Genomic DNA, 14,311 nt, shown 5'->3' on the forward strand with positions numbered 1-14,311 from the left:
AGCTGCAAGCAAAGCCACAACACCTGAAAAAAACCAGATTAACATGCTGGCCCCAGGACTTCCCACATACGCCAGGACATACTGTGGGGACATGAAGATACCGGATCCAATCATGGTTCCAGAAACTATTGCTACTCCACCAATCAATCCAATCTGCCTCTTCAGTTGCAGGCCTTCGTTTTTTGGGGTTTTGTCCGCCATGGTGAGAGAGAGCAGGGAGCACAAAACGACACGTCTACAGAGCAGACTGAGAAAGATCACAAAGAATTCAGATGCTACAAACTGCGTAGAAAAAGCTTCCAAAAGAAATCACGTGGTGTAAAATGTATTTGTTTTGCCTTCAATTAAATATTAACTCTTCAGTTTTCTAACTGTGGAAAAAATGCTAACCACTGCACCAATGAGCCACCAGTTGGTTTGGATTATTATATCCTAAACCAATATCAGTTCTCAGGTTACTACAGTTTGTCCTGGCCTACTCATCTAAATCTGTAAGAAGATAAAAAAAATGCACAATCATGAGTGGAGACGCACAGTGTTGGCATGCTTCATCTTTATTTTGACTTTCTATAAACTACTAATAGTAAATATTGAAAATCTCACTTCTGGATGTTTCACCTCCTCGGTTAAATAATTTAAAGTGTTCCAGCCATCATACGACCACAAGCCCTGCCAATGGCAATGCCAATGGAGCTGATCCCTGCATTGGTTCCCTCAAATGAGTCCTCAAAGTTCTCAGTGCGGCCCTGGAAAAGCATCACAATGCCTCCCAGGATGATCACCACCAGGGCCACCACCTTCACTGCCATGGTGACCACCTGGATGCCTGTGGCCAAGCGGACGCTCAGACAGTTGATTATAGCCAGCACCAAGATTGATACAGCAGCCATTAACTTCACAGCCAGCTGAGATTTCTCACTGGGATTGCTTCCCTTGTGGGTATCTTCAATGTCCCACCCGATGACACTGAGCGGCATATGTGGGATGCCTGAGGCGCTCAGGCCAGACAGCTGTGATGGTAAATAATAGCGGCTCAGTCTACTTCACGAGATGTATTTGATGTTACAGTGCACTTTTCCTCATGCTTAAAGCTCTCTCCTTTCATACCACTGAGCTTGAGACCTTAGATCTCCCATGATCCGCTGGGGGAGGAATTTGCTTAATTCCTGAGGGATACTTATGGTCAGTCCCAGCCTAGTCCTCTGTGCTGGCTAATCCTTATATCAGCATGCTATGGAAAACCCTTTCGGCATTGCCAGCATAGACTCTCTCTGGAGCCAATGAGCATTGAAGCCCTAGTATTGCGCAATGCATCCCGCTTCTGTCCCCAAGGCTTGTCGCCCACTACACGTGCCCTTTCAGCTGGCCTCTTGTGAAAATGTACGATCGTTTTCAGTCGAACACTTGTATATGAGAAGGTATACTCTTTGTAAGTGCGCGCCACGCACGTTTTACCCAACTATCCTGGCCAATGCAGTCGCGCAAGTAATGTTTATTATGTAGCCTCTCAGGACTGACGCAGTACGTGCGTGCGAGATGATATGAGCTTCATTGGCGTTGGCCCCGAAAATAACAAGGTCTATTTACCTTAGCAAACCCCCTAAGCATGGGTCTATAATTTGGAGCGCCTAAGCTAGCGAGGAAAACCATGATGAATGGAAGCTGGTCACCCTACAGGCTCACGCAAGTCACAGTGGGAAAGGATCCTCACCTGGGCAGAGGAAAATGATTAATGTTGAGTACGCGGCAAGATCTCGAAGCTCTATTTGGCCTAAGGTCGCAACCCCAAGATGAAGGGATATTACCTGTCGTCCCAATAGTGGAAAGGACGTACTGGGGAGAAATGAAGATCCCAGATCCAATCATGGTTCCACCAATGAAGGAAACTGCTCCTATGAGCCCCACTTCCCTCTGCAGATTGAGCCCATGTGTGTCATGTCCCATGGTCAGAAAGCTTTTGTCTTCCCTGAAGCAGCAGCGAAGAACAGACGTGCAGTTACAAAATGCTGCCTGTTGCCCAATAGGAGGAGTGCACAAAATTAAACTGCTATGAAATTAAAATGAGGCTACTTTTAAGCAGATTTTAAGAATGTCTGCTTGTCCAGAGTTGGTTTTTTCTTAGCTTTCACGTTAACAATGATTTATTTTAGGTTCTGCTCTATAAAACACAGTTGGAGAAACGAAAAATTCAAAATAGAGACTGTTTTGAATATTTCTCAGTCTACTGGAAATGTCCCCTGCAAGCCAAGTGGATTCTTCTGGTGTCCTCAATTCTTTCTCTGGTGTTTGTTCTATTATGTATACTCGATTACGTGAGCTACATGAAGATAAAAACACTGAATTAGTAGAAGCAGGCTCATCGAGTGAAAGAACAGAGTATCTGACATTATCAGAAACATCTCCGCATAGGTCATATACTAGATATCCGTGAAAAGAGTTAACTATAGGTCAACCTCGATTGACCAATAACAGGTGATCTGTCATCACATTAATCAAGCTGCTTGATCCGGCACTTGTGGGTTAAGCAGAATCCCAGACATGCGTGTAAATAACAAATCTAGAAACTAAGTTGAATATTTACTTTCTTTTATACTTTGCTAAACCATTTAGTTGTATGGATGTAAGTCCCAAAAAAATGAATTAATTGATTGTAGACTGAAACTGAATGATAGAAGTGAAACTGAAATTATTTGAGAGCTACATTTTAAAGGATAAAATACAGTTTCAAAGTAAATGAATTCATTTTCAAAATATAAAATTCAATTTCAATTTAGTGACGATCATTTTCAAACAACGTACATTGAATTTCAAATTAGACTAATTCAATTCAGTTTTAAAAAGCATTTATTCAAGTTACAATTCAGGTTCAGTTTCTGATTGCACAAATTTCTGCCCATACTCTTCTTTTACTTAAATTGGACTCCAGTATGATATAATAGAAAAGAACACCAAGCACCAAGCTGCAAAAAGAAGTCAGTGAGATAAGATTGGGATGGATAATTATTATAACTGCGATGAACAAAAAGGGACGATCACACTGAAGTTTCAATCATCTCTAAGATAAGGATAAATTAGTTTGTCATAAGTTGGAGAAATTCTTTAAAATTATACATAAATTCTTCCTATTCAGCTAAATCACGTAGAATATTCATTAATATAAGTTAATGTACTGTAGCGAGCTGCACTAAAACATAACCAAAGTCATATGTTTCTGTTAAAAGCTGTGAGATAATGATAGAAGAAATTTAGAGTAAATTATATTTTAGGATTTCGTCTAAAATGTCTTTCTGTGTTGTCAAAATATATTCTGATACTTGATCCTCATATATTATATTCACCAAACATCTTTATATACAGTCTTTGAGATCTAGGAGTCACACCTCATTGGAGTTAGGAACCAAATAATGCAAACGGGCAAACTACTTACTGCGTCGTGGTACATTTATATGCCATTAACAAGCCCTACACTTTGTCACTGATTTACAGAGTGTTATAGACATCCTGTGTTAGGACAAAGTCAATAAATTACCTGAAAGTACAAATTCAGAGTTAAGGAAGAAAATATAGCAGCATATAGGCATCTTTTCAGTAAGAATCAAATCATTCTTGACAGGTTTTAAGCTGTATTTGAAAAATATTAGCATGAATAAATGCTACTATTTCAGGTCACTTCGACCCTTCCAGCCTCACCTCTGGTTTGTTCAGCTCCTCAGTCACATAGTTCAAGTTGCTCCAGCCACGTAAGACCAGAGGCCTTGATAGTAAAGCCATTCCCAGAGTGTCACAAGAATACTGTCAGTTCCTTGAAAAGCATTCTCAACATTAAAATTTTCCTCGATCACAGTGCTGCTCTGTATGACTTTCACTAGCCCTCCAATTACAATGAAAGTGAGTGAAAACACTTTGGCCACCAAGAAGATCACCTGCACTCTCAGAGCAAATCGGACATTCAGGATGTTGGTAATGGCAACTACCAGAATACTAAAAGCTGCAAAGCATTTCACAGCCAGCTGAGGAGGTGGGCAGCCTGGGTAAAAGGGAGCCATGACATACTGTGCAATGGTCATTGACATTGCTGCAATGCTGGAAGGTTTCAAAAGCAGGATGAAAGTGATTGCCGCAAAGAAGGCTGGGAATGAACCATAGATCCTCAGGATGTAAGTAAATTCCCCACCGGATTCAGGAATAATGGTCCCAAGCTCAGTGTAGGAGAGAGCTGCAAGCAAAGCCACAACACCTGAAAAAAACCAGATTAACATGCTGGCCCCAGGACTTCCCACATACGCCAGGACATACTGTGGGGACATGAAGATACCGGATCCAATCATGGTTCCAGAAACTATTGCTACTCCACCAATCAATCCAATCTGCCTCTTCAGTTGCAGGCCTTCGTTTTTTGGGGTTTTGTCCGCCATGGTGAGAGAGAGCAGGGAGCACAAAACGACACGTCTACAGAGCAGACTGAGAAAGATCACAAAGAATTCAGATGCTACAAACTGCGTAGAAAAAGACTTTCAGTGTTATCAAGGGATTGTAAAACCTAGTCGTTACCCTCATTTAAATATTAACTCTACCTTCTTTTTTTTTTTTTTGCTCTATAGCAAAAGTGCTAACCACTGCACCAAAGGGCCAACAGGCTTGGGTTATCATATCTAAAAGTAATATCAGTTTTCTTGTTACTTTGTCCAGTCCACTCATCACTCATAACAAGATAAATTATATACAATCCTGACTAAAAAGCCACAGTCTTGGCTCGATTTGTCTCATTTTTTTGTATAATATTAAACACAAACAGTAAATATTCAAATTCTGACTTTTTTGATGTCTTAAGAACATTTTACCTGTCATCCCTGAGGCTTCTAACGTTCTAAAAACAAAAGGTGAGAGTTCCAGGTATTTAAACCACTGTTGTTGATCTACTATTAATCATGTGTGTCATCACATGAACCATATTGTTAAAAAAAGTACCAGTTTTTGAAGCTCTTAAGACTACCATGACTTAGATTACTGCAAACCCACGCAGACTTACTTCTGGATGTTTCACCTCCTCAGTTAAATAATTTAAAGTGTTCCAGCCATCATACGACCACAAGCCCTGATAGAAAGCAATGCCAATGGAGCTGATCCCTGCATTGGTTCCCTCAAATGAGTCCTCAAAGTTCTCAGTGCGGCCCTGGAAAAGCATCACAATGCCTCCCAGGATGATCACCACCAGGGCCACCACCTTCACTGCCATGGTGACCACCTGGATGCCTGTGGCCAAGCGGACGCTCAGACAGTTGATTATAGCCAGCACCAAGATTGATACAGCAGCCACGAACTTCACAGCCAGCTGTGGAGGAGTGCAGCCGCTGTAAAAGGGGGCCACAGCATATTCAGCAAAGCTGAGAGCGACTCCTGTGCCACTAGCCGGCCTCATGACCATGATGAAGCTGAAGACGAACATGAAGGCCACCACTTTCCCTGCAGTCCGCAGTATGTAAATGTACTCAGCTCCAGACTCTGGTATGATAGTGCCCAGTTCAGCATAGCACAGACCCCCCAGCATGGCTATCAGTCCACAGCAGGACCATATAATGAAGCTGGCCCCTGGGCTCCCAATAGTGGAAAGGACGTACTGGGGAGAAATGAAGATCCCAGATCCAATCATGGTTCCACCAATGAAGGAAACTGCTCCTATGAGCCCCACTTCCCTCTGCAGATTGAGTCCATGTGTGTCATGTCCCATGGTCAGAAAGGTTTTGTCTTCCTAGAAGCAGCGGACAAGAAGACCTGTAGCTGTAAAGTGTTGTCTTTTACATAAGAGGCGGAGCACACTTAATTATACAGCTACGAAAGTAAGGTGAGGCTATCATCAGCATGGCTGTTTAAAGTTCTTCTTTTCTCTTAGGTTTCACGTAAGCAGTAATTTATTTTAGGTTTTTTATAAAACACTGACAGGGAAGTAAAGCATTAAAAATATACATGTTTTAAATCATTTCAGTCTTGCTTTTCTACAGTAAAAGTCCCTGCAAACCGAATGCATTCTTCTAGTGTCCTCAAAGTCAGAGAAAGACTGTCTTCAGTCCTCAATATAATGTTTTCTTGTGTCTGGACCTACATGAATAGTTTGGAGAGCTGTACTGGCAGTAGAAAAATACCTAATCTGAGAGAAGACATGAACATCTGCTTAACAATGTTAACAATGTTATGATAGAAAGGACATGGCCAAGTAAAGACACCAAGTTATTCTTTGCCTCACAGCTCAGTCTGTCCTCAGTGTACTTTCAGAACTGATAAAACCTGGTCAATAAAAAGCAGAGTGCACATTTAATGTGTTTTTTCTCTCATTACTCAACTACTTAAACATAAGCTTTTCAAAATAAAACAACTTATAAATAAAACAGGCTAGGTGCGCTCATAGCAGGAACGCTGTATTCTGGTTATTCATGAAGGTTTAAATGACGGTTAACAACTGATTACAGCTTCTGATTATAGGTGTTTATTACTACCTTATTACACTAGCTTAGAGTATAAAGGGCAGGGATAGCTCAGTAGGTAAGTGGTGGCCCCATGATCGGAAGGTCGGGGGGTTAACCCACTGAACGGATACCTGAGGTACCCTGAGCAAGGTACCGTCCCTACACACTGCTCCCCTGGGCACTGCATCTGGTGGCTGCCCACTGCTTCACTGGGTGAATGGGTTAAATGCAGAGGAACGTAATTTCCCTATGAGGGACTAACACATACACACATTAGTTAAGTTCAAATATATTTTAATAGTTACTATGTACTTTAGAAAAATATAAAAACTAACTAAATATTTTGGGGGTACAAAAATATATATATATATACTAGAAATACCCATACATTTGTAATTAAGACAGTAACATGGTAAATGGTAAATGGCCTGTATTTTTACAGCGCTTTCTAGTCCCTAAGGACCCCAAAGCGCTTTACACTACATTCAGTCATTCACCCATTCACACACACACATTCACACACTGGCGATGGCAAGCTACACTGTAGCTTAACAAAAATAAATGTATAATGCAATGAATGAATAAGTGAGAATCTTAAATAGCCACTGCCACTCCAGAAACTAAAAAGCTAAAAATAAAAATACGAGAAAAATAAAACTGCTTAGCAATATACTCTCATGAACAGCACGAGCAGTTCTGCATGACTTAGCACAATCCTAACTACCAGGTTATAGCGCTGTAAAGCCTGCAAAACCACAAACTCCAGTGCAAACTGTGGGTTGAGATGAGATTTTTGCATTATGAACCGTTTAAAGGCACTCAATTTCTTGCTGCGAGATGGCCCAACCAACACACAAAACACCAGATTTAAAGTTGCCGTTGCACTCAAAAATATTTATTTGAGGATTTTAATCCTGAGCCACATCTTATCAGGAAACCAATTCCCATAAATATTTGTCTACTCTGGGATAAACTAGTGTGGACCAATAGATTAGGAAAATGAGTAACTATTATTCTGTTATATTCTGAAAGGGAAAAGAGATTTTCTTTTTATAGGGGAGAAATAATGTATTTGATCCCCTGCTGAATGTTTAGAAAGAAAAGAACAGCCTCTAATATTGTTAGAGCAAGATTCTTGTTCATTGTCTGATGTTGTGTTAAATGTCTTTTCTATTGCTTTTGTTTGACTTGCTGTTTGGCTAACTCTGACATATTTACATAAAGATGCACTGTCCCATTTAAATAAATACATTAAAAATATAATAGAGCCGAATAAACTAAATAGATAAATGCAAACGGATCTAAGCCTGAACACAGGAGCACAGAGTGAATCTGGACTTCAGGAGAAAAACCCAATAATCATTTAATGGGCTCATGTTACCAAATAAATGAATCTATCATTCAACATCTGGGCTACATCCATCTTTGTCAGACATTAAATCATTAAATTATTCTCAAGGTCAACTTAATAATTTATTGACAAGCTGACTCTTAAAGGTACCAAGATTTAAAATGTGTCAGAAATGAGTAACAGCTTATAACCGTTTAAATACATAACAATGTGATACATGTACAATGTTCCTTAATAAGAGAAAAAAAATATATAAAAGTGATCATATTCTTTTTCACTTGGTCTTTATTACTAAACAGAGATTAATTTGACAAAATCATTCAATCAACGCCTACTCCGACATCGTATTGCATTTACAAACTTGGGCGTCTACGTCGCCTGCCCGCCTGTGTGATGAATACCTCATCTGCATTTTATGGCTGAAAGGGGAAAAAAAAGTAGTTATACTCAAATAATGTTGTTTATTAAAATGGGTTTCAACAGAACAAGTTTTATGATAAGAAACTATTGATTTAAGTTTAGGGTCTTATTATGCTGCCGGAAGATTAGAAATAGGAAGAATATCAACAGGAAAAAAACCCATTTTTCTTTATGTGATGTTATAATGCACACTAGTAACAGATAATCTTTCTGTTAGATCTAAAATTAAACCGTTTATTTATTTATTACCTCTGTCGCTACTGTACTTCTGTGGCCTCAACACAAAAGTCTCAGCCGGTTATAGCTCAAAGTTCACGTTAAACATTTGTAAATTTCTCAGCAATAAAAATAAATTATTTTCTCCCTGCATAGAACCCATTACTTATTTATTCGTGGTGATTGTGTTTTACAGTCAGGGCATGGGTCAGCCTCTGAAGGCCCTCCCACTTACCTCGGGACGTTTTAACTCTTCAGTCACTGAGTTCAGATTGTTCCAGCCGTCGTATGACCACAGCCCCTGGTAGAAAGCAATTCCTATTGAATTGACGCCAACATTTGTGTTCTCAAAGGAGTTTTCAAAATTCTCAGTGTGGCCTTTGATAAGCATCACCACACCTCCTATGATAATCCCTGCCAGAGCCAAGACTTTGACTACAGTAAAGAAAACTTGGATTGACATTGCAAAGCGAACTTTCATGCAGTTCACGGTGGCGAGCGTGATAATTGCCGCTGCGGCCACGCACTTCACCACCAGCACCGGAGGGGGGCAGTCTCCGTAGAAAGGAGTCACAACATAGGCAGCAAAACTCAGTCCTATGCCAGCAATGCCTGCAGGTCTCACAAAGAGCACAGAGCTAAAGATGAACATGAAGGCAAGCGCTGGACATGAAGTCCTCAGAATGTAGATGTACTCGCCCCCTGATTCTTTTATAACTGTGCCGAGCTCGGCGTAGCAGAAAGACGCCAGAATCGCCAGCAGGCCGCAAGACGCCCATATAACCAGGCTGGCACCGGGGCTCCCGATGGAGCTGATCACCGTCTGTGGGGTCATGAAGATCCCAGATCCGACCGCCGTCCCCACGATGAGGGACACGGCTCCCAGCATCCCCAGCTCCCGCTTTAGTTTGAGCTTCTGCGGCTTTTCTTCCGTCATCACTGCAGTTAAACAGCTGCCTACAACCTGACACCTTTAACAGCGGAGAAAACACTATAATAGCGTGACCAAAGTCACTATTGCATCAACACAAGGAGTTAATAATTATGTGGGCGGCTCATACAACCACCTGTTTTGCTTGGTATTCTCACATGTTTGCTGGGCTTCACTGATTGGCTGCTTCAGGGACGACAGGGATGCCCAGCACCTAAGCAGCCCTGAGTCAGAAATATGTAAATCAGACCGCAAAGACTCTCTTGTACTCCTCCATTGGCCTTGAGATGTTATGTTACCCGCTAATAACATATTATCCCAATAGAGCATATCACGATGAGACTGCAAAATAGGAGGTAGAGCCTTCCGCTTTCAGTGTCCTCTAGACAAGGGCTGGTTTCACAAACACACTCTAGATCAATTTTTAGGGTAAGACTAGACGTCATTTTGTGCATTTGTTATTCGAATGGAAGTTAGACCAATTCAAAGCCCTAAAATAGTCTCCTTACCCGCAGGACAGCTTAAGCCTTGCACTTATCAGCGCTTTGATCAGCTGCATTTAATAAAAAGAGGAGAAAAAATGGATCATAATCTATGATTCACACAGTATTTTTACACATTTCTGCATGCATTATCTTTTGTGTTGTCTCTTTAATGTATTGTTTCAATTAATAGTGGCCTCTATATACTCCTCCAGCTGTCTTTGGTTCCCTCATGCCCCAAACCTGATGTAATAGATTGTTACCCCTCCACTAGCCTTGCTTTGCTGGGGTTTCTTGATGCTTAAAGACGGTTATTATCTCCCCACCTTTGCTTGTTTAGTAGTCATAAAACAGGAGCAAAATGGAATTAAATAAACAACCTGTAAAAATAGTGTTCACCTTCAATGACCTGTCTGAAATGGGGGTCTTCTCCTAGCTTTGAACCCTCAACATCAACATTTACATGTTGAGTTTGTGAGTTTTAGTCTCTCCACATTTATATCATGGTGACATTAAAGTGTTAATCTACACTGTCCTTGTTCGAGTTTTATGAGGATTAATCTGAACTATAAATCATGCAAAGCTACTCTCGCAGGTTGTTTTGGCTTGAAATTCTCATAAGATTACTGCATTATCACCTCATGAAAACTATTATGCAATTATTTTGGCACTTCATGGCCGTGTTAGGTCACATGCTACGCATGAACTTTAATCAAGTAAAAGATAAGGAAAGTTTTTAATAATAAACATCCAACTCTTCTTATCAGTGACAAGTTAATAATCTCTTTACAAATGACAGGAATGTTGTTGCAGGAGACCATAAAACAAAGCCAATAAACATGTTTTCTGGTGCATTTGGAAACTTTCCTGATTATTAAACATGGTAAACACCTATGCTCAATTTACTCCAGTGGTCCTTTTCATATTCATCCAGTGTCATCACACATTTTTGTCTTCCCCTCCCGTGACAAAGAGGTGAACAGCCTTGTTGGAGTTCAGCATCTGTCCTGCTCGCTGTGCTCCGGTGATGGCAGCCAGTTTGTGAGCGTCGTAGCGCGAGTAGAGTGCCGTGCAGGTCCAGCTGGCATCCTCCCCCTGAGTTGCTGTTGCCAGCATGTTACACACCTCGCTATAGAAGTGTGGGAAGGAGGGCAATCCGTAAAATATCAGGTTCTGGATCCCTTTGATTGTGTACCTAAAAGAAGCATGTCAGAGATCAGACTCTTTTAAACCAAGGACAACATGGTCCATCATCTTCTCATGTTTTTTCCAGCTAAAAACCCTGGCTTTATACTTGGAAGAGCTGACTGTCATCCAATCTGCAAGCTGGATTTCTGATGCTGATGCAAACAAAGCTATGGTAATACAAGGACCAAATTCCCTGCAATAATAGGCCAGTTCCCTTAAAGTCCACAAAACACATGTAGACTGGTTGGATAAACTTCACCACACATTTGAATGCCCTTAAGAAGATAAAGGCCTCGTCCAGTGATGAAAAAAAGCAGTGAAACAGTTTTACCTAGAAAGAAGCCAAACTGAGGGCAACCTGGGTTAGACTAGTAAGATTTAGTAATAAGATTCTATTAAAATTAATATTCAGCAGCTTGGATACCCAAGTTGTTGCTGATCTTTCAAAGGTTTAAAAAACAAAAAACCCGACTAACTACAGACGAGCAATTGAAGTGTTGCTAAAGGCAACGGAAAGTGCATTAAAGTAGTGCAGGTGCATTATAAAAGCATGACTAAGACATTCATTAAAAAAAAAAAAAAAAAAGAAGCTTAGAACCACCAGCAGTGCTTTAAGGGAGCTGACATAGTTTCTTTTTATTGGCACATAAATTACGGTGTCATCTGCAATTAGTCCCATAGGGAAAAATAAAGAGAAGAGAATTGGCCCAAGAATTAAACCCATTGGACTCCACATGCAAGAGTGGCTGAGGAAGAAGTCGGTCACCAAGACGAGCCGAGAAGGTTCTCTGTGTTTAAACCACCCTCGATGCCTTAGTGTTCTACACGGGACAAGAAACTTGTGTGGTTCACAGCGTCAGAAGCATCAGTAAGATTTAAAAGCACAATAATAGTGAAGTCATGCAATTCACAAAAACATGGATGATTTTCAGAACAGACTAGAAAACTTCCAAAATACTGTGAGTGCCTAAAAAGAACTGCCGTTTTAAAAGTACAGTTTTCGCTAAAACTTTAGGTATATATGGCAGTTTTTAAATAAGTCTAAAATTAGAGAAAACCAAAGCATTAGGATTTGTGTTTTCATCGGCAGGAGTACAACAGCTTATTAACATCAGTCTGAACGGCCTATTTATTTTAAACAGTGGTCTGAACGATTGGTCCAATAGTCTTCCAGAGCTCTTTAAAACGGATCAAGGGGAGCAAATTAATGGGACAAGACACTGGCTAAAGCCGAGTGATTATTCTCTTTAAGCGAGAGGATAGAACTGATATAAACTGTCCTTTATTATCTCCTACAGCAGAGGATATACTAAACCAGTTTCTATAACAAGAAATGTTATAAGTACATGCATTGCTGATGCGATTTGACTTTTCAACAGCCTGTTTAACCCGCAGCTGAACTATCACGCCGAACGATTACACTATCACGCTGGTGTAATAAAATCTTATCAAGGTGTTACCTTGAGAGCATAGATTTATATAAGCTTCCTAAATTGAGATCGTGAGCTGTATTAATTGATCAAAGTGCATTCAAGGATTTAATGTAACTTAATTTGCTTAGTAATAACTGTTGGAGTAGCTGCAACCTTTAATTTAAATAATTCTCACTTCGGATCGGCTGGAATAAGCCATGAATGCAAGGCTCTTTTTTTTTATGTTGCAGTAATTTTAAACAAGGAGGAAATTAGTTGGATAAATCTAGCAGAAAATGCCTTCATGTTTTCTTTTGAAATATTTAGGAGTTATTTCATGATTAGACATTTATGTGCTCTAAATTACAAAAAAGAAAGAAAGAAAAGAAGCATCAAAGCAACAACAAGATGAAAACACCTGACAGTACTACAATTCTTCTTCTGACTGCTCCCCTAAGAGGTTACCACAGCAGATAATCTGGCTCCATTTCAGCCCAGCCCAAGAATCCTCTGTTACACCAAACCTCTGCATGCTCTTTAACAGAGTATCTGCATAACAATGTTATCAGAGGAAAGACATGACTTGACCTGGTTCTCCCTTGTGCCAGTTTAAGCAGTCCAACAGAATAACATAAAACTAAGTTGAATATTTACTTTCTTTAATACTTTGCTAAACCATTTAGTTGTATGGATGTAAGTCCCAAAAAAATGAATTTTGGAGCTGAATCTGAATGATAGAAGTGAAACTGAAATTATTTGAGAGCTACACTTTTAAAGGATAAAATACAGTTTCAAAGTAAATGAATTCATTTTCAAAATATAAAATTCAATTTCAATTTAGTGACGATAATTTTCAAAACTGTACATTGAATTTCAAATTAGACTGATTCAAATTCAGTTTTAAAAAGCATTTATTCAAGTTACAATTCAGGTTCAGTTTCTGATTGCACAAATTTCTGCCCATACTCTTCTTTTAATTAAATTGGACTCCAGTATGATATAATAGAAAAGAACACCAAGCACCAAGCTGCAAAAAGCAGTCAGTGGTAATGGGTTAATTATTATGAACTGGCATGAACAAAAAGGGACGATCACACTGAAGTTTCAATCATTTAAGATAAGGATAAATTAAGTTTGTCATAAGTTGAGAAATTCTTTAAAAATATTAAATTCCTATTTAAACAGTAATATTATTATATAAAATGCTGTAAGGAGCTGCAACTAAAAACAAAGTATATGTTCTGTAAAAGCTGGAGATACAGAAAAATGTTGGTCAAAATGCTTCTTGTTGTCAAAATATATTCTGATACTTGATCCTCATATATTATATTCACCAAACATCTTTATATACAGTCTTTGAGATCTAGGAGTCACACCTCATTGGAGTTAGGACCGAAATAATAGCAAAGCAAACATACTCTACTCTCGTGTACATTTATTATCGCCATACAACACCTCAGACACTTTGATCACTGATTTACAGAGTGTTATAGACATCCTGTGTTAGGACAAAGTCAATAAATTACCTGAGGTACAAATTCAGAGTTAAGGAAGAAAATATAGCAGCATATAGGCATCTTTTGCACTAATGCATCAAATCATTCTTGACAGGTTTTAAGCTGTATTTTTAAAAAATTTAGCATGAATAAATGCTACTATTTCAGGTCATTTCTGACCCTTTCAGCCTCACCTCTGGTTTGTTCAGCTCCTCAGTCACATAGTTTAAGTTGTACCAGCCAGCGTAAGACCAGAGGCCTTGATAGAAAGCCATTCCCAGAGTGCCCACAGAATATTCTGTGCCTTGAAAAGCATTCTCAACATTAAAATTTTCCTCGATCACAGTGCTGCTC

At 39.6% G+C, this 14,311-nt stretch overlaps 1 protein-coding gene across 3 annotated transcripts in view; it reads right to left on the reverse strand.

Moving 5' to 3' along the window:
* zmp:0000001267 (b(0,+)-type amino acid transporter 1) overlaps positions 1-9,924 on the reverse strand; it is a 23,155-nt gene extending 13,231 nt beyond the window's left edge. The window contains exon 1 of one of the 3 annotated variants that reach the window (XM_005933868.3): positions 8,684-9,924. In XM_005933868.3, the coding sequence (XP_005933930.1) occupies positions 8,684-9,385 (702 nt within the window). In that variant the 5' untranslated portion in view covers positions 9,386-9,924. Of the gene's footprint in view, position 1; positions 894-5,029; positions 6,179-8,683 lie in introns of those variants that run through there. The other 2 variants (XM_042225545.1, XM_042225544.1) reach the window with 2 other exon arrangements.
* Between the last annotated feature and the right edge of the window lie 4,387 nt (positions 9,925-14,311).

Source organism: Haplochromis burtoni, unplaced genomic scaffold (genome assembly GCF_018398535.1).
Source record: "Haplochromis burtoni strain Fernald_Lab_line unplaced genomic scaffold, NCSU_Asbu1 Contig_174, whole genome shotgun sequence".
NCBI lineage: Eukaryota > Metazoa > Chordata > Actinopteri > Cichliformes > Cichlidae > Haplochromis > Haplochromis burtoni.